This window comes from Drosophila nasuta, chromosome 4, assembly GCF_023558535.2.
Source record: "Drosophila nasuta strain 15112-1781.00 chromosome 4, ASM2355853v1, whole genome shotgun sequence".
In the NCBI taxonomy this organism is placed as follows: domain Eukaryota; kingdom Metazoa; phylum Arthropoda; class Insecta; order Diptera; family Drosophilidae; genus Drosophila; species Drosophila nasuta.
Genome location: NC_083458.1, coordinates 898606 through 918439, shown reverse-complemented (window position 1 = coordinate 918439; position 19834 = coordinate 898606). Strand labels below are relative to the sequence as shown.

General features: G+C 35.1%; 1 protein-coding gene across 1 annotated transcript; it reads right to left on the bottom strand.

Moving 5' to 3' along the window:
• Window positions 1-1829: 1829 nt before the first annotated feature.
• On the bottom strand, window positions 1830-18644 carry LOC132794880 (transcriptional activator cubitus interruptus). The gene is given in 7 exon segments (XM_060805171.1): window positions 1830-5949; window positions 6251-6415; window positions 7427-7933; window positions 10580-11054; window positions 11056-11245; window positions 11388-11782; window positions 18164-18644. Coding segments are annotated over 7 exon segments (4194 nt in total). The 5' UTR covers window positions 18202-18644; the 3' UTR covers window positions 1830-3525.
• Between the last annotated feature and the right edge of the window lie 1190 nt (window positions 18645-19834).

Here is a 19834-nt window from a genome sequence, read left to right as displayed (position 1 = left end):
TTTTTTAGATAAAGTTTATATATGATTTTTTGTTACTTGAAGTTAAAAAAAAATATAAGTAAAACAAAATTTCATCTATTTTAGTTTAGAAGTTATTAATTGAATGCCACTAGCGAGACCAAATCGCCCACTGTGCCTCTGTTAGTTTAGTTACTTACACTGTTAGGAAGAGAAACTGTTAACCTTCCAATGGTAAACAGTGTTGCCAACTCTTGGTGGTCATTTATAGCAGAGAAGATTAAGATACGTATTTGGGACCTCATACCTAAAACTGCATTTTTTTTAGCTAGATGCAAGTTGGTCAAATCTCTTTTAATGTAGTGCTTAAATTGGGGATCTTCCAACCAAGCATCACGAATTTTTTGTTAATACATTTGAGTCATTTCTTTCGCAAAGCATAGAATTTACTTATTATCTTTAGATAGATCACAGTGCAATAATAATTAATTTGAATGCAGAGACAAGGTAGCATTGCGACGCGAAACGAACTTGAGAAAATACTACAAACAGTACATAGAATTTTAGCATTCGGTCACGCTGGGCGGTAGACATGGTGTATAGCTACATACCATATTGTCAATATACGATTTCCGAAAATTGCTAGTGCATTAAATTTTGAATAAATGTAATCAAATACTAAAATTATTTAAAATATCTAAGGAATAGCAAATTATTTCTGTGAAATAGCCAAAATAACAGGCTCCTGCTTCGACCGACTAAACTAATGGTCGTGAAGGTTTTGCAAATTTAATCGCCATAGTCGCACTGATCAAGTTAATAGTTAATGTCTTTGGAGTGTTATTTTTTCCCAGTCATCGCTTTATGTGAACCGTTCAGTTAGTAACGTTTTGCACTCTGGATACTTGAAACTGTATCCACCCTGCTCGGGCGCCAGTTAATTATATGTGTTAAAAATAATAACAAAAAATATTTAATTGAGGTTCCTGGAATCTGTTCTTTATTCATTCAAACTAGAGACTAAAGACTAATTATAAAGCTGACCCTATAGCTGCGAGTTTTAGCAACGGCGTTGGCTGCGCTGCTTTCAATTGGTGATTGGGTGGATTTTGCGAAGTTCTTGGATTGGCTTGCACCGGCATGTGGCGGATGTGTTGGGCAAGTTGGTTTTGGTCTTCTTAGAATCTTACGGGTATACTCGCTGAGTTTGTATATTCGACGCGTAGGAATTGGAGTTCCTAACATTTTGATTACTAACTTAAACAGTTTGACATTTAAAATTGGATAATTTTATGACAATTATTGAATAAATAATAATTGTTTTACATCTTCTAATAATTATAAAATGAAAGAATAATTTTGTATATATTTTCTATAAATATTTTTTTATTTTCTTTTAAATATTTCTTTAGTTAGTATATATTCTAATATAAAAATGGAAAACAATTTTATTTTGTAGCTAAGCTCTGTTCCGATATGTGAAAATCGTGAAATCTTGTTTTCCGCACAATTGCGTAAAAAAAATGGTTTGGAAAATTTTTGCTGCGACATTTCGATTCGCAGTTCCAAGCAAAATAAAATTTGAAACGTATCCATACTCCGATAGTCGATATCAATTCAGCAGTTCCACTAGCAAAAAAATAGACAACTGTTATTCCGCACTCATATCGGCAAAAAGAAGAGAAGCATCAAGATGTATAATTTAAAAAAATTATAAAGAAAACGTCTGAGGCATTTTCTTGGGAATATAAATACCATTAATATTATGGAGTCTCAAGACTATATATTAAATTTAAAATTAAAAAATATTGCAACCAAGTAGCAATAATACGTGCTTGGGCTATTGTCACCAGAAATTGCCAATGAGTGTATTTTTTTTTAATAATTGAATTTTTGGTTTTTACTTTTTCTATGCCAAATTTAGGGTCATAAAGGTTGCCAAAGGTTGTCTACGGACAGACTGACATGGCTAGATCGTCTCGGCTGTTGACGCTGATCAAGAATATATATACTTTATAGGGTCGGAGATGCCTCAAAAGCACAAACTTGTAATACCCTTCTACCCTATAGGTAGTGGGTATAAAAAATAGTTGACTCATTGGTTTATTGTCGTTCTTTTAAGACTGCCAGAAGATCAATTAGGCTTGTAATTATTTTTTAAAACGACTATTTTCTGACCCCACCTCAAATTTGGAAATAAAATTTTGCTGTCGGCAACAACAATTTTCGTTTTGGTAAGCGACCGATAATTTCGACACCATGAGTTATCGCCTAAGCTGCCATACTTTTGGTGGAATGAAAAAGTAAGTTAAAAATACTTGTATAATGAAACGGAAGGCATTAAATTTCTTGAATTTATTGTAAATTTTTTCGACAGCATTTGTTATGTTTGCACGTAGATCAAGTTTGTTTCAAATTTTTGCCACCACCATTTACGTTCCCGCAAATCAACAAAAATTGAATAAGAAGCGTAATTTTAAAGCTCGAGCAGCGAATTACAATAATAACTACAGTAATTGTGATTCCTGAAAATTTGGTAACGATCAGATAAAAATTGTCGAAGTTATTAAATAAATACTTTTGTATGGGCAAAAACGCCTAGTTACTGGGGGTCTTAGTTACTTTGTCTGAGAATCTGGTATATTGTGCCGCCTGGGCTATATTTTGAATGTGGTACTATATCGATATAAAAAATATACAGTTTGTCATTTAGTATATTTGCAGTATATTATATTGGCATATTTTGAGAATACCACAATTTTTTCTTTTATTCAAAATGGGTCGCGGATATCTCACAGTCGAGCATACTCGAGTGTAGCTTTCTTACTTGTGTCCTTTTGCAAATAAGATCCGAAAAGGGCATTTAGTTTTCATTTCGGCAAGACAAACTTGCTCGTTTTGCAATTCGAAAGAATCTTCTGAATGTGAATAGGGGAGCACCATTATTTCAAAACGAAAACGAAAAGTGAATACCGGAGCACGGCTGTAAATATATACATATATTTTATGTGATCGGAGATGCCTCTTTCTATTCTACTCACAAATCCAAACTTGTGACTGTCTAAAAACAGACGTATAATGAGTTTATAAATATAAATATAAATATGTTCAGTATATAAAAATTTTATTTTTGTTGTTGACACATTCGAAATTAATGTAATTCGTTTGGGAAGACAGATGTAAATAAGTCGCATAAGTTTGAGTATATGTCCGTATGTATGTTAAAACTATTCTAAATTATACGTATATGGCTTATTAAGAACTACTTTCATGTAACTTGGAGACACTGGGATCAACTAGCGGATCCTTCATTATGATTTATTACAATACAAATTAATTAAAACTATGTGCATCCGTTGTCATTCATTTGTTGTTCAACCATAGTTCGGAGGACGGAATACACAATTTATATTATATTCCCACACCTACTAACCTCGACAGGTGGGAAAATCAAATTTACTGTTTTTTTTTGTGTGACCGTTACGCGACCGATTATATATTCATACCTACTAAACATCCATAGCTGGGAAAAAGTTTATTTATTACAAAAAATGAATAAGCAATATGCTATTGTATCATTTGCAGATATCGGTTCTCTTCCAGTAGTGAGCTTAATGATGTTGTCATATCATTAATGATCATGTTGGTGCTGGGACGCGGATGTGTAGAACTGCTTACATCTGGCCATATCAAATTGCTGTTGCTGTGGCTATTATTGCAAGCGAGTGTTGACGAATTTGTCTCCATCCAATTTTGACAACTTTGCACATATTCTAAAGTTCGCTGATAAGTATCTGAATGCATAGATGTTAGATTACTCACAGCTTGTTGCTCAAAAAATTGTTTTGGATCTGACATTGCCATAGTATCAGGAGCAAAAGGATTCATCAGCAAATAAGAATTGTGATTCTGATTAATCGATTTCGATTCAAATGTTGCTTTAATATTTGTGGTCGTTGGTGACAATTGAGATTGACTGACTATCCTGCATTGTATCTCCACGTTGCCATTATTCAGTTTTTGATCGTGAGGTCCTGCTGCGGTAGGTGAAGGCTGTATAGGTAGTTCAGGCATGCTTGTCATTGAGGAATCGATGATCGGATGCGTCTTATCATTTAGTTGGGCAGTGGTTGGAATCACAATAAATCCTGGATTTGTTACGTGAGGACTACTTGGCGAATCAATTGTGGTCTTGCGGCTACAGATAACAGTATATCGATGAGACTGAGATAAGATGGCAGATTCAGAATTTCGTTGAGCATATGTAGGACAACTAATTGTAGCGGTAGCTATAGCCGATTGATGGCATTGCAACTCGTTTACTGGAGCTTGTTGGTTGCTACTTCTAAGTGTAACGGATGATTTTATACCTGACATTGCCTCATGCATATCATTCTCATGATATTTCTCCGTTTCCTTAACCAAATTGAGATACTGCAACATTTCATCGGGTAGTATCAGTTCTTCAACTTCATCCAAATTTACCTTCTCATTTGGATGATAATCGACGGTTGAACTATTCGATTTGGTCACATCAGTGAGAAGTTGACTGTCCTGTCCAGCAGAGTCTGCGCATGCTTTTATTTTATTTCGATTCTGGAAGCTATTATTAATTGCAAATGACGAGAGGTTCGATGTAGAGATGTTCTGAAATTTTTGTTGGGCTAATATTGGTTCTGACTGTCGTCTGGAATAATTAGAGTCGTATTGCGTATGACTCTCGCCATCATATAGTGAACAGTAAATTGAATTTGACATTGGGCTGGGACACTGTAAAGTGTTTGGCACCGAATTACGTCCATGGAAATGGGAGGCACTTGATTCACTCGATTGTAAGCGTTGCAAATGTGTGGCAATCAAATGCGATGACGGCGGTGGTGGCAAGCTAGTACCATATGGAATATCTGATATATCTGTCATTCGAGCTACTTCCCCACGTGGCGCGTCCATCGCTTGAATGTTAACACTGTTAGTATTTGTAGATGTTTGTGCGTTCGCAGCAACGCCATTTGACATTTGACTGGAGCGCCGCGAACAACCTGGTGAAATTGGATCGTAGAGCGATGTCGGATAGGATGTTGTTGGTCCGGTAATATTATTATTATTATTATAAATGGGACGGGGTCGCATTGTCGATATGGAAGACCTTTGTGAAGATTGACTGCTGCGACGACTTGGCATGCTGCAGTAATATGTGCTAGCATTCGAATTTTGACTATCGCGTCTTAATTGCGACGGGATAGACGGATGTTGAATGGAGCTGTTGAGTGATTGCTGCATAAAATGAGTATTATTCATTTGCAGCTCAGTAAAATGATCAGACGAATATTGACCCGAGATCACAGGTTGAGGCGTTGGTGTTGTCATTGCTGTACCGGGTTCCATTTTGAGCTCAGTGATGCGCTGATTTAGCTCGGACATACCAATTGGTCGATTACTCTCAGGTATATTCGAAAGCATAGAAGTGCCAGCCGAGTGAAACACTTTTGATTGCAATCGGCTGCGAAAACGCTGACGGACATTAGCACACGTGGATCCTCCATTGCCTATATTAACCATGGCACGCAGCACAATTGGCAAATCGGCAGCATCTATATCCTCGTTATACGGCCAACTCTCATCATCTTGACGATAAGAATGCATTAGACAATCATTTGTTAGTTGTCCAGGAGAATTGACATCCGATTCAGACTTGATGCTAGGGCTAGAAACACTAATCGTTTTGCCAGATCTCAAATCATCGCTGCAAGGGCTGGAATCGATATTTTGCTCCTGCAACTGAATGCTTAGATTGTGATGATGCTGATCAGTCGTCTCCCTACTACTATTTTTATGCTTCTCCAGCCCTGAGTTGACATCATGAAGTGGTAATCCCTTGTGCTTCTTATTCGCATAGAACTCGGCACCGTGCACAGTCTTCACATGTTTTCGCAATGAACTGGGATCCGTGTATCGTTTGGTACAGCCAGGTGCTTTGCAAATATAGGGCTTCTGTGAAGTGATAATCAATAATTAATACAGCTTATTTAAATGAATATCTAGATTAATTTGACAGCATTTTCGTGAAATCCACGAATCGAAGTTACAAAAAAACAAAATAATTTTAGCCTAGACAGAGATTATAAAGCCGAGTTTATAGAAGCTACAATGATGCATTCTTTATCGAGGGGTATATTCAAGGTATTTGATACAAAGTATATCTCTTTTATTTCGATTGCAAGTAATAATAATAACATTCGATAATAATGTAACACTTTAATCATGGTCGATTTTAATCAAAAACTTAACTTACCTCATTACTATGCGTTCTGTTCTGGTGCTTAGCTCGATCGCTCGCATTACTAAATGCCTTGCTGCATCCGGGATATTCGCAAGTATATGGTTTCTCGCCAGTGTGGGATCGAAGATGAGTTTTCAAATTCTCCAAGCGAGAGTAAGCTTTGAAACAGCCTTCAAACTACGTGTTATGAAAGAATTTTTATTATATGAAAATTAAAAAATATGTAAAAATAATAAGTAACAAATAGATTGTGAAATTCAGTTTTTAAAACATTTTATGCTGTCATTCTGAACCTTTAAAAATACTCATGTATGTTAAAACTGCGAAATTAAAAATGGCACTACTTTGAAAAATTCTACCACTAAACAAATTTTACTAAAAAAAAAACCCAAATGCACCCATATCCTTAAAACTTTTACTTTAACACGCTGTTGAACGCTTTGAAGGAACAATCTCTCCACTTTCTAGCTTGGGTCATAACAGTTTCATGTTCGGGGTACATGCAAAAGACTAACAAACCGATGAACAATTTAAAAATAATTGAAGTCAGACTTTTATACTTTTATGTATGTATGCTATGTAGGTATCTCCCAATCTGGACTGATGCTCCTTTACTCAACAAATCAGATCCCGTTTCTTTCCCAACAACTCACCTTTGTCCGCTTTAACCAATCCAACTGCAATAAAATTCTTAATCAAATTTCTCAAACATAGTAACATCTTTCATTCTATATAAAGTTAACCTTAATGGCTATTTAAGTTACATATACTCACATGTAAATACATATATTTGTTGCTATTCTAATCTATTCTAAATTTATATATACAAAATTAAAATAAGAAAATTATTTACCCTCATGTAACCATGTATCTTTTCAAAACTATTATAATTACTTTTTTTCTTTTCATCTTATTCATCATTGTTAATTCATACCTAGAATTTGAAGTGTTAACTATATCTTTATAATCAATTTGTAAAATTAAGAATGTTATTAGTAGCCGAAGACCTAAGTTGTCATGGCTCTTCTCCTAGTAGGCTAAGATTTTTTATAAATTTTTGTCTACTTTCATAAATAAATAAATAATAAATAATGTAGGTATCTCCCAATCTGGACTGATGCTTTAATATCTTTGTTTTCTGATTTCACATACATGTGTACATGTGCGATGACTTAAATTGTTACTTACAGTGCATTTGTGAGGTTTTTCTCCTGTGTGGCGGCGCATATGCACCACAAGCATGTACTGGGCCTTGAAAGGCTTTTCACCGCGCGAGCAATCTTCCCATCGACATACAAATGCCTTTTTGTTGCTCTGAATATGATCGTTGTTAATATGTTTGACGAGCTCATCCTGCGTGCCGAATTCAATATTACAATTACACCAATGGCAATGCGTTTCGATAAAATCGCCTGGTTCATCCTTAATATCGGTTGTGTCTGCTGTTGCGCAATCATAGTCGTTTAATTGGTGATCACGATCGAATGTGTGGCTTTCACCACGGTTAATAGCGTCAGCTAGCGTCTTGTTTGCTTTTTGACGCCGTTCGGTCACATTTGCCGTTGCGCTGTCTGCTTCGACTTGGGCAACGCATCCTGAAGTAGATGACGGTTGCTCGAGTAGCCTCTTACTGTTATTAATGCTGCTATTTTTACCTAAACAATTTATCTTTGAGTTGCATCGATCGTCGTAATTCTAGAAATGAAATGGTAACAATATTATAATTTATTAGCTTACAGTATGTTATAAATGCATTAAAGTGTATGCCATTTGAAAGTCTAAAAATTTCGATAGATAATAGGTATATTAACATATTTGAAATTCGGAATATACAATACGATTGAACACCATTAAAAGATTTAGCTACAAGTCGCCGCTACCCATTTTAAATAAAAGCAAAATAGCGGGGCATTCATTTTAAAATATACTAAATGAATATACCGCAAGTACGTATGCATATGGTATGTATATATCGCGATTCCAGCTTCAAAATTAGGATTGTTTTTATCGATTTGGGTCGATAGAAGTGGGCGTGGCAAAATATTGAAACAAACTTGATCTGTCTACAAACATAACAAGTGTCAAAACAAGTAAGAAAGCTACAGTGGAGTGTGCTCGACTGTGATAAACCCGCTACCCATTTTGAATAAAATCAAAAATAGCCCAAAAATACTACAACACAACTAAAATATACCAAGTGCTATATTTAGTATATCGATATAGTACCTCATTTGAAATATACCATAGACTGCACAATATACCAGATTGTCAGCCAAAGCATCTAAGACCCTTAGTAAGTAGGCGTTTTTGCCCATACAAAAATATTTTTTAATAACTTCGACAATTTTTAACTGATCGCTATCAAATTTTCTGGAGTCACAACAAATATTGTTATTATTGTAATACCAATTCTCTAGCTTTAAAATTACGCTTATTATTCGATTTTTTTGATTTGCGGGTGCGTAAGTGGGCGTGAAATTTGAAACAAACTTAATCTGTCTAAATAAAATTAGAGCTCTATCTCTTATAATCTCTGAGATGTAGTGTTTCATACACACAGACGGACATGGCTAGATCGTCTCGTCTGTTTACTTTATAGGGTCGAAGATGCCTCCTTCTACCTGTTACATACATATCGTGCCGGCACAAAGTTATAATACCCTTCTACCCTATGGGTAGCGGATATAAAAATTATATCTCTATATACATATGGCTATATCGTTTAGTCTGTTGATTCTGAACAAGAGTATATATACTTATTTTAAATAATAAATTAATTAATAAATTAAGTAAATCATATTAAAATGGACCGCTGGCTGGATGGCTGAGGCTATATTGGCTTTGTAAATAAACCAAGGCAACTAAGACTCGACTGCAGCTCCTGTTACTGTAAAAATTCGAAACTCACTTGATCCGCATTCATCAATAACAAGTGCTGTCGAAATTGTAGCTATTTATATCTCTTATAGTGATCGACAAATGTGCAAGCACACAGATAGACAGGACATATCGTCTCAGATATTTACATTGATCAAAAATATAAATTGTTGTGGGGTCGGAGGTATTTCACCCTGTTACATATATTTCCTGCAGACACAAAATTATTTTTTGTGGATATCGGGTATAAATATATTAAAGAGCTTATTTAATTTGTTGAATTCGAAATGTAGTATACGGTATTCTAAATCAGAAGTATATACTGTAAACCGTCTGTTGGACCGTCCTTATAAACACATTAAATATGTATATGCATTGCATATGCTTAAGTAGAATTAAATAATGCTCAAGTTTTTTCAAATTCCATATTCGCCATTATTGGTAACTTCCGTGAACATGAATTTATTCTTTCAGGGTACTTTGTGCTCACAAGGGTAAGTGTTCGTTTTATACCCGCTACCCATAGGGTAGAAGGATATTATAACTTTGTGCCGGCAGGAAATGTATGTAACAGGTAGAAGGAGGCATCTCCGACCCTATAAAGTATATATATTCTTGATCAGCGTCAAGAGCCGAGACGATCTAGCCATGTCCGTCTGTCCGTCTGCGTGTCATTCCGTCTCTCAGAGACTATAAGAGATAGAAATATAATTTTTTTTCGACTGCATTTGTTATGTTTGCACGCAGATCAAGTTTGTTTCAAAATTATGCCACGCCTACTTCTGCCCTGGCAAATCCACAAAAATCGAATAACAAGCGAAATTTTGAAGCTAGAGTCACGAATTGGTATATACAATAATAACAATAGTTGTTGTGACTCCTGAAAATTAGGTTGCGAACAGTTAAAAATTGTCGAAGTTATTAAAGAAATACTTTTGTATGGCCAAAAACGCTTACTTACTAGGGGTCAGAGTTGCTTTGGCCGACATTCTGGTATATTGTGCCGTCTATGGTATATTTTGAATGTGGTACTATATCGATACAACAAATATACCGTTTAGTATATTTTTAGTATTTATGTAGTATTTTCGATATATTTTGAAAATAATAGCGGAATATTTTGCTTTTACTTAAAATGGGTAGCGGGTATATCACAGTCGAGCACACTCGACTGTAGCGTTCTTACTTGTTTTTAATTAGTTTTATTTTTTAACTACATTTTAAGTCACGTATGCTTAGTTCTTATGGGAAGCTTCAGTTCCATGTTGTTTTCAGCTCAAGTGCGATTATAGTCTTTTGTGTAACTAAGAATATATTCTCTTTTCCATAACTTTAATTTACCTTGTGTTCATCCACAAAATGTGTAATATTTGAATATAATAAATACAACTTTATTAAAAAATACAAAAATAATAAAGCTGACGTCAAGTGTGCTAGATTGTTGAATATTGCGTAATTACCCACCTGTTTTGGGCCGTTTGGTTTAACTGTAGTCTCATCTAGAGTTGCGCTTATAATTGTCGAAGTTGGCGTCGATGTTTGGCTGGTACTGCCGCCCAACGTTAGTTCCTTTGAATTTGCAGAGACCGGCTCAGTAAGGCCGAGAGCAACATGACTCATCGAATAACTTGCTGCTGCCGCGGCCTGTTGAGGCGTTATTGCTGGTTGCAAGAGTCCTGCGCTAGCGCGTAGCAAATGCGCTTGCAGCTGTTGCAAATGTGGTGACATATGCGTCATAGGACTGATTGTGCCAGCAGATAGATGACCGTATGAACCTCCACTTGCGGCGCTGCTAGCCCGCGATCCATTCATTAGCGTGGCCAAAGAGTTGGGAGAGAATCGAATCATTGAACTAATATCAAAAGAATCCGAGTACGGCGACGAGGAAAGTGCACGTTTTCGACTAACGCTAGCACGAATGCTTCCACCACCTGGGGGGTCGGGAACCATCCACACTGAAATGGAAATCAGTACTTGCCAGCGATCCAGCAGCAGCGGCAGCCGCCGCAGCGACCGCAGCATGATGTAGATCGCTCAGCGATCCCATACCTCCTCGGCTGCCTAAGTAGTCGCCAGAGCCAAGACCCAAGCCAGCCAGGTGAAATGCCGGTGAGCAGTTGGCATATGGATCTGTGAAAAATTTTATTCGAGTCAGAAAAACTTTTATTATTATACTTCCTTATACTTATTAATCCTTATTAAAATTCGTGCCTTTTTTTAGTTGCACTTCAATTAATCTTTTAAAATTAATAAATGAATAAGATATAATTACCATGATAGGAAGCGGATGGACTATTGCGTTGCATGGCATAAAATTGTTCCATGTAGCCAGGAATTCGATAAGCTGGATGGAAATCATGTTGTTGTGTTTGACCAGCAGTCATACCTGTGACTCCACCATGACCATGGAATTGGTGATGATGGTGATGTCCGCCCACATTACTACTGAGTAATGTGTGACCATTTGTTACATTTACATTTGTGACTGCCGTAGAATCAGGAACCGTTGTCATTGTTGACGGAGGAACTAAAACTGGCACCGTGCTAGTCACATCCGTTGAGGGCGAGGATATATGGTTACTAGACTGGGAGTGCGTTGTTGGGATCATTGAGGCTGCAGCAGCAGCAGCGGCTCGCCGAGATGCTAAGAACTGTAGTTCCGTATACCTAAAAGAAAATTTTATAATTTAGGAACATACGAATAATTCACATAAAAATTGGCTTAATAAATAATCTAATTTTTTTACCCGCTACCTATAGGGTAGAAGGGTATTATAACTTTGTGTCTGCAGGAAATGTATGTAACAGACAGAAGGAGGCATCTCTAACCCTATTGAGTATATATATATTCGTAATCAGGGTCAACAGACGAGGTGAAATATCCATGTCGGTTTGTCCATACGAACATCTAGATCTCAGAGACAATAACTTTTTTCGAAAGCACTCGTTATGCCCACATCAGTTTCCACTTCTCGCAAATCGACAAAATTGGAATAACGAACGTAATATTCAAGCTAGAATCGCTATCTATAATATTTAATATTATTTATATATATTATTTATTTTTATATGGGCAAAAACGCCTACTTATGTAACCATTGAATTTTTATACCCGCTACCCATAGGGTAGAAGGGTATTATAACTTTGTGCCGGCAGGAAATGTATGTAACAGGTAGAAGGAGGCATCTCCGACCCTATAAAGTATATATATTCTTGATCAGCGTCAACAGCCGAGACGATATAGCCATGTCCGTCTGTCCGTCTGTGTGTCTGTCCGTCTGTCCGTATGAAACACTGGATCTCAGAGACTATAAGAGATAGAGCTATAATTTTTTTTCGACAGCATTTGTTATGTTTGCACGCAGATCAAGTTTGTTTCAAATTTTTGCCACGCCCACTTCCGCCCCCGCAAATCAAAAAAATCGAATAACAGCCGTAATTTTAAAGCTAGAGTTCCGAATTTTGGTATATAATAACTATAGTAGTTATGATTTCTGAAAATTTGGTTGCAATCAGATAAAAATTGTCGAAGTTATTAAAGAAATACTTTTGTATGGGCAAAAGCGCCTACTTACTAGGGGTCTGAGTTGCTTTGGCTGACAATCTGGTATATTGTGCCGTCTATGGTATATTTTGAATACGGTACTATGTCTATATACCAAATATACCATTCGGTATATTTTTTAGTATTTTTGCAGTATATTTGGTATATTTTGAGAAAATACCGCAAACTATATTTCTTTTATTCCAAATAGGTAGCGGGTATCTCACAGTCGAGTACACTCGACTGTAGCTTTCTTACTTGTTTAAAAGTATTTTTGAGGTATATTAATTAGGAATATTTTATAGTTAATACCGCACTATTTTGGTTTTATTTAGCTGGCGGTTATCTGTGGCGATCTTCAGCTTCTGATCGATGATATAATAATAAAGGATCACTTCTGAGATGGCATGCAATAAACCCAATTTATTAAAATGCCAAATACAAAATTTCTGGCTCGCATTCCATAAATTACCATCAGTATTAATTTTATTACATTACAGACATTCCTTATTGCAAGATGTTGTAAATTATCTTGAATAAAATTACATCTCCATAGGACATAATGTTAGGAGAACCTATTTTTAGAAATTTTAATGTTATTTATTGTTTGTCTAAATTAGTATGTACAATCCCATAAAACAATATGTTAATTCTCGTTTTTTATACCCGCTACCCATAGGGTAGAAGGGTATTATAACTTTGTGCCAACAGGAAATGTATGTAACAGGTAGATGGAGGCATCTCCGACCCTATAAAGTATATATATTCTTGATCAGCGTCAACAGCCGAGACGATCTAGCCATGTCCGTCTGTGTGTCTGCCCGTCTCTCAGAGACTATAAGAGATAGAGCTATAATTTTCGACAGCATTTGTTATGTTTGCACGCAGATCAAGTTTGTTTCAAATTTTTGCCACGCCCACTTCCGCCCCCGCAAATCAAAAAAATCGAATAACAAGCGTAATTTAAAAGCTAGAGTTGCGAATTTTGAAATATAACAATACAATACTACAATAATAACTATAGTAGTTATGATTCCTGAGAATTTGGTTGCGATCAGATAAAAATTTTGGGAGTTATTAAAGAAATACTTTTGTATCGGAAAAAACGTCTACTTACTAGGGGTCTAAGTTGCTTTGGCTGACAATCTGGTATATTGTGCCGTCTATGGTACATTTTGAATGCGGTACTATATCGATATACCACATATACCATTTGGTATATTTTTTAGTATTTTTGTAGTATATTCGGTATATTTTGAGAATAATACCGCAAAATATATTGCTTTTATTTAAAATGGGTAGCGGGTATATCACAGTCGAGTACACTCGACTGTAGCTTTCTTACTTGTTTTTTATTGTGGACGATTTGTGAGTCCAATCTGACAAAGTTTTCACCTTCCCTACGAAATATAATATATAAAAACCACAGAGATAAGATACATAAATTCAAATTATTTGTTTTGGCTCTTAATTTAATTTAGAAATTAGTTTGTATTGTTATTAAAATTTGTTAATATTACAATATTTAATTCTGTCATTGTCAGTTTCTCTTGTCTATCTAACAAAAAGATTTGGTAAAGAAAATAAACTACCCCTAGCAGCAGACGTAATCGAACTTTTGGAATCACTAAACTTGCTATATACTTGTAACATGAACAATAATAACAATGTTACATTTTTAAATGATGCTAGCAATAGTGATAGTGATTCAGATTCTCATTATTCTAATTATAGTCATTTTGAATGTATTGTTATTTTTAACTTATTAATATTAAGGGGTTAAGTGTTAAAAAATGAATTAAAATATTTGTTGAATTTAACGAGTGCTAGCATTATTTATTACCGCACAAGTATCAATAAGAGGAAACCTATCTCATATGGGCGGCTAGGAAGGCGTGGTCAGATCGGTCTAAAATTTTCGTCGGAAAATAGGCTCGCTTGCCCAATGTGTATTGGTAGTTTAAAATCAGTTGCTGCTTAGAGCAGTAAATCGCCGCCGTCTTGAAATCGCATAAAAAGATTCTTGTCATGAGAAGAACAGATAACTTCGAATTCATTATTTTGGACAATCATATCATTTTATTTTCGTAAATATTTATAAAACTGTACATTCCCACAACTTTTATATGAAACATTATTCAGCAAATCTTAGTATTCTAAATTTGTTGTTATTTTGAATACTTGACTACGTAAACTCAGAAAATGTTCATTCATGAGTGCTTTTTAAAAACATGTGCTCTGAAAATATAGAAATTTATATGTTTACTCTGCGCACACTAGGATGGAACTATGATGCCAAGCAGCAAGCAATTGGATAATATTTAATGACTGCAAAATGTAAAGCAATCTCAAAAGAATTGACCGAAATATGAGTATTTCAATTTTGACTATGTTCTTAAATATAAAATAAATATTGTTAGTTTATTAGTTTACTGACGGTCACGTATCATAGTGTTATATTTGTTGAAATGCGCATTTTATTTTGACCAAGAAAAATATGTAAGGCTTTGATTACATCATTTGTAATACACTTATTAATCATGCTATTTTATATTCAAGTACATATAATCATAAGAATGAATAGAATTTCATTAACAACTCATAAGAGTTGAAACCCAAATTAATACATTAAAATAATTTAAGACATATATAATAAAAAAAAATAATGAAAATCTGTTTTTTCAAGCAGGAATCGATTGAATATAAGATCCAATCATGACTCTACCAAAAAGTCATTTTTATTAAACATCCCAAAATGGGTTCATTTAAGTTAATTTTAATCAGTCGGAAGACTCTAAAAAGACATTTTTGTGATTCAAAATGTTTACTGAAACATTGTAACTATCATGTGCATATTGACTGCACACTGATTTTCACCAGACACCCGTAGTCAAATACAAAATCTTGATCAGCGTCAACAACCGATGATCTAGCCATGTCCGTCTGACCGTATGAAACACTGGATCTCAGAGACTATAAGAGATAGAGCTATAATTTTGTTCGACAGCATTTGTTATGTTTGCACGCAGTTCAAGTTTTTTTTAAATTTTTGCCACGCCCCCAAATCAACAAAAATCGAATAACAAGCGTAATTTTAAAGCTGGAGTCGCGGAGTAAGAAAGCTACAGTCGAGTGTGCTCGACTGTGAGATATCCGCTACCCATTTTGAATAAAATACCAAATACTGCGGTAATAATCTCAAAATATTAAAAAGAAATATGCATGTATTCTCGATCGGGATTTGAACTCGAGCACCACCGACCTGGTGGTTAAAAAAAAAAAGTTTGTACCCCGTGATCGGGCTCGAACCCGAGCACCACAACATGCTCGGCTTGCACTCTACCACCGGAGCTATCGCATTGCTTATGAAGCCTCTATGCGTACAGATACTAATATAGGCGAGCATGTATATACTTATATGCATACATACAATACATACGTAGCAGGCGTTTTGGCCCATACAAATTTATGTCATTAATAACTTCCACAATTTGTATCTGATCGCGACCAAATTCAGAGATCACGAACCTATAGTATTATTATTATTGTATATACCGAAATTCGCAACATTAGCTTAAAAATTAGGCTTGCTCTTCGATTTATTGATTTGCGGGGGCGGAAGTGCGAATATAGCAAATGCTGTCGCTCTATCTCTTATAGTCTCTGAGATTTAGGTGTTTTTACGGACAGACGGACATGGCTATATATATATATACTTCATAAGGTCGGAGATGCCTCCTTCTACCTGTTACATACATTTCCTGCCGGCACAACCCTAGGGGTAGCGGGTATAATAAAAACTATAGTTATTGTGATTCCTGAAAATTTGTTTGGTCAGATCAATATTCTCGAAGTTATTAAATAAATACTTTTGTATGGGCAAAAACGCCTACTTACTAGGGCTATTAGTTGCTTTGGCTGCCAATCTAGTATATTGTGCCGTCTATGGCATATTTCGATATAGTATCGATATACCAAGTATAATATTTGGAACATTTTTAGTATTTTTGTAGTATTTTCGGTATATTTTGAAAATAATACCGGATTATTTTGCTTTTATTCAAAATGGGTAGCGGGTATCTCACAGTCAAGCGCACTCTACTGTAGCTTTCTGACTTGTTTTTTTAGATTTTTGCCACGCAATCATAATTTTTAAAGATTGAGTATACATACGATAATAGATACATTCCTGAAATTACTGCTAATTTGGTTGCAATCATATAAGTTAAGTTGTTAATGAAATAATTGTATATCACAGAAAACAGCTGCTGCAGCTGGTTAGTCAATTTAATTTCATATTGGTTGTAAATTAAATTATTTATATCTCTCGCATAAACATCGAATTTTTTCTAATTAAATTCTCCATTCTCCATTTTGATTCGCATGCCCCACATATGTAATTAAATTAAATTAATTAAAAATCATATATTGCCTGCAAAATTTGGTTTATACGTTTAAAAATGCGTTCTTCACTATATAAAGAATCGAAACCACACGCATCATGAAATGAAAATTGGATGTAATTTACTGGTCCGTTTTATATTCAAGCCAGCTATTAAGAGACACCAACTGAATATGTATTATTTAATTATATTACATTTCGAGTACAGAGAAAATTACTTGAAGCAAGTAACAAAGTTCCAGTCAAGTATCCTCGACTGTGAAATACCCGGTAACCCATTCTCAATTAAAGCAAAACAGCACGATATTTTATTAAAAGATAATGTTCCAAAAAATACTAAATTATACCGAAGTCTATTTTTGGTTAATATAGTAGATAAATTATTACGTTCGTAACATATTATATACTACAAAAGATACCACTTTATCGACCAAAGCAATTAAAACCTGAGAGCAGCAGGCTTTTTTATATCCCAAGAAATGCATTATAATTTTGTGCCTGCAGGAAATTTATGTAACAGGCAGAAGGACGCATCTCCGATTCCATAAAGTATATATATTCCGTGCGTATGAACACCTAGATCTTAGAGACTATAAGAGAGATTGTTTTTAATTTTTGGCACGCAAGAATTTTTATTAGTTATCTCGATTGTTTTATTTTTATTGATTTTCGAGAGCGAATTTGGGAGTGACAAACATCTAAATCTAACTTAATCTGATATATCCCTATTGTTGTTGTCTCCGAGATCTTCGGACAGTCAAACAAATAGACGGAAATGATAAAGAATATATGTACTTTTTCGGGTTGATGAAGATGCCGCCTTCTTCCCTTCTTCCTACTTCACTGATGTTTAATATTTTCTGCGTTTTTCATTGCTTGAAGCGTAGTCAAGTTTATAAGTCCCACAATAGTGTTCGCGTCGGATAAAGAAATTATTCTCTAAGAAGACGCGAAAACATTACAAAACCGAACATGCCGAAGGGCCGTGTTTTCACATTATTACATTAATGTTGTGCAGTATATGTATTAAATTTATCATTTAGATTCATATAATTTAAATTTTAAATTGCAACATTCGTATAATCTATACGTTTTACTTACGCCAGTGGAAAGTAAGTTGGTAATGCATATGCGTCCATTTCAATCCAGTGTTTGTAATATTTGTAATACTATTAATAATGAAATATTAACGTTATCCAAATTCATATGGTTTGCGCCGCCTTCTTCATATCCTCGTTAATTGTCGACGAATATTTTTGTTTGAGGAAGATTTGACGACAGAAAGTTTTGAAGTATTTTCCATTACGATTATGTCGTTTAATAAATGTATATATGTTTGTATATAAATAGGCTGTTTAACCTATTTCACGAATTAAGTATGTTTACACTATATATGCTACACATAATAATGCCAATTTGTGACTTTAGCTTAATTTAACAGTCCAGTGCATAAAGTTTGCATTTTTATTTTACAGTAATTATTCAAAGCACCAAGATTAAACAATGTGTGGCAAACAACAAGAGCGACCGTGCGGTGCCTCGGCGGTGTCTCACTGCCTTGTTTATTCCCATCGGACTGAAAGGCGGCAACGCAGTGGCTGGCTTGATTAGGCGGGAGCAAGACGCTCTGCTCACGCATACCAATGTAAAATGTTTCAAGCAATAATAAAAATAAAAAAAAACAAGCAGGCTCCTACTACAGATACTCAGATACACACACACACAGATGTGAAACCATAGACACAAGTGTACTCACAGCCACAGGTCACGATCTTTTCTGTCTCTTCCTCTTTTAACCGCTCATTTGTAGTTGAGAAAAGGCGGGGAGATCGAAGATGGCCATACTCGCTCTCTTTTGTCGAATTGTCGCTCTTTTTTCGTCAGCGATGCCAAATATAACTATAGATACATACATTTAAAATGTTTAGATCTGTGAAAACAAAGGAATGAGTTGATATTGATATTGCAACAATTATGTGGTATAAATACAATTTTTACAAGTTATAACATTTTAGTTAGTAAACTTCCGATCGAAAAATTCTGACAGCAGCTCTATTACACAATTATAAATGCGAATACAATACGATCCACAATGATATGCAAATGTAAATAATAAATATTTTTTTAATTATTGTATCATAATATAGTAAAATTATATGTTGCCATGTCTGAAATGAGGTTCAATGCTGCCAACACTGATATACTCTGTAGGTACATATATTTTCATTTAGTTCATACGCCTCTGGCTCGCTCGCTCGCTCTTACAGACTCGCTCTCTTTCTAGCCAAATGGGACTCCATCATCAGGTATAACATTGTAGTATGAGTTTGTTGTCTCAACTTCCCTATGCTAACCAAACTTCAATAACTTGCTACTTGTTATGCAGCAAACGTTTAAAAGCAGACAGACGGGACGGGACGATCTTTTAGACGCACCCACATTCACATTACAAGCGGGAAGCGCTCTCTTTAGTGTTTCCTCTCGTTCTATTGCATGGCTGCTCAATATCTCTATCTCTCCCTACTCTCAAATCTCTCTTTTTCTCTTTAATTTTCGGTATGTGAATAAACGTATGTGTATATACCACATTCAGATATATATGTATTTAACCATGTTTACATTACTGCTCAATTAATGCTGCAAAACAATATTTTGTTTGTTGCTACAAAAAATTAAAAAAAATAATAATAATAATCATAATCATGATAAGGCACATTAGGCTTCCTTCTAATCGGTCAATGAAATAGAGAAAGTTGCGCAATCCAATGTTTA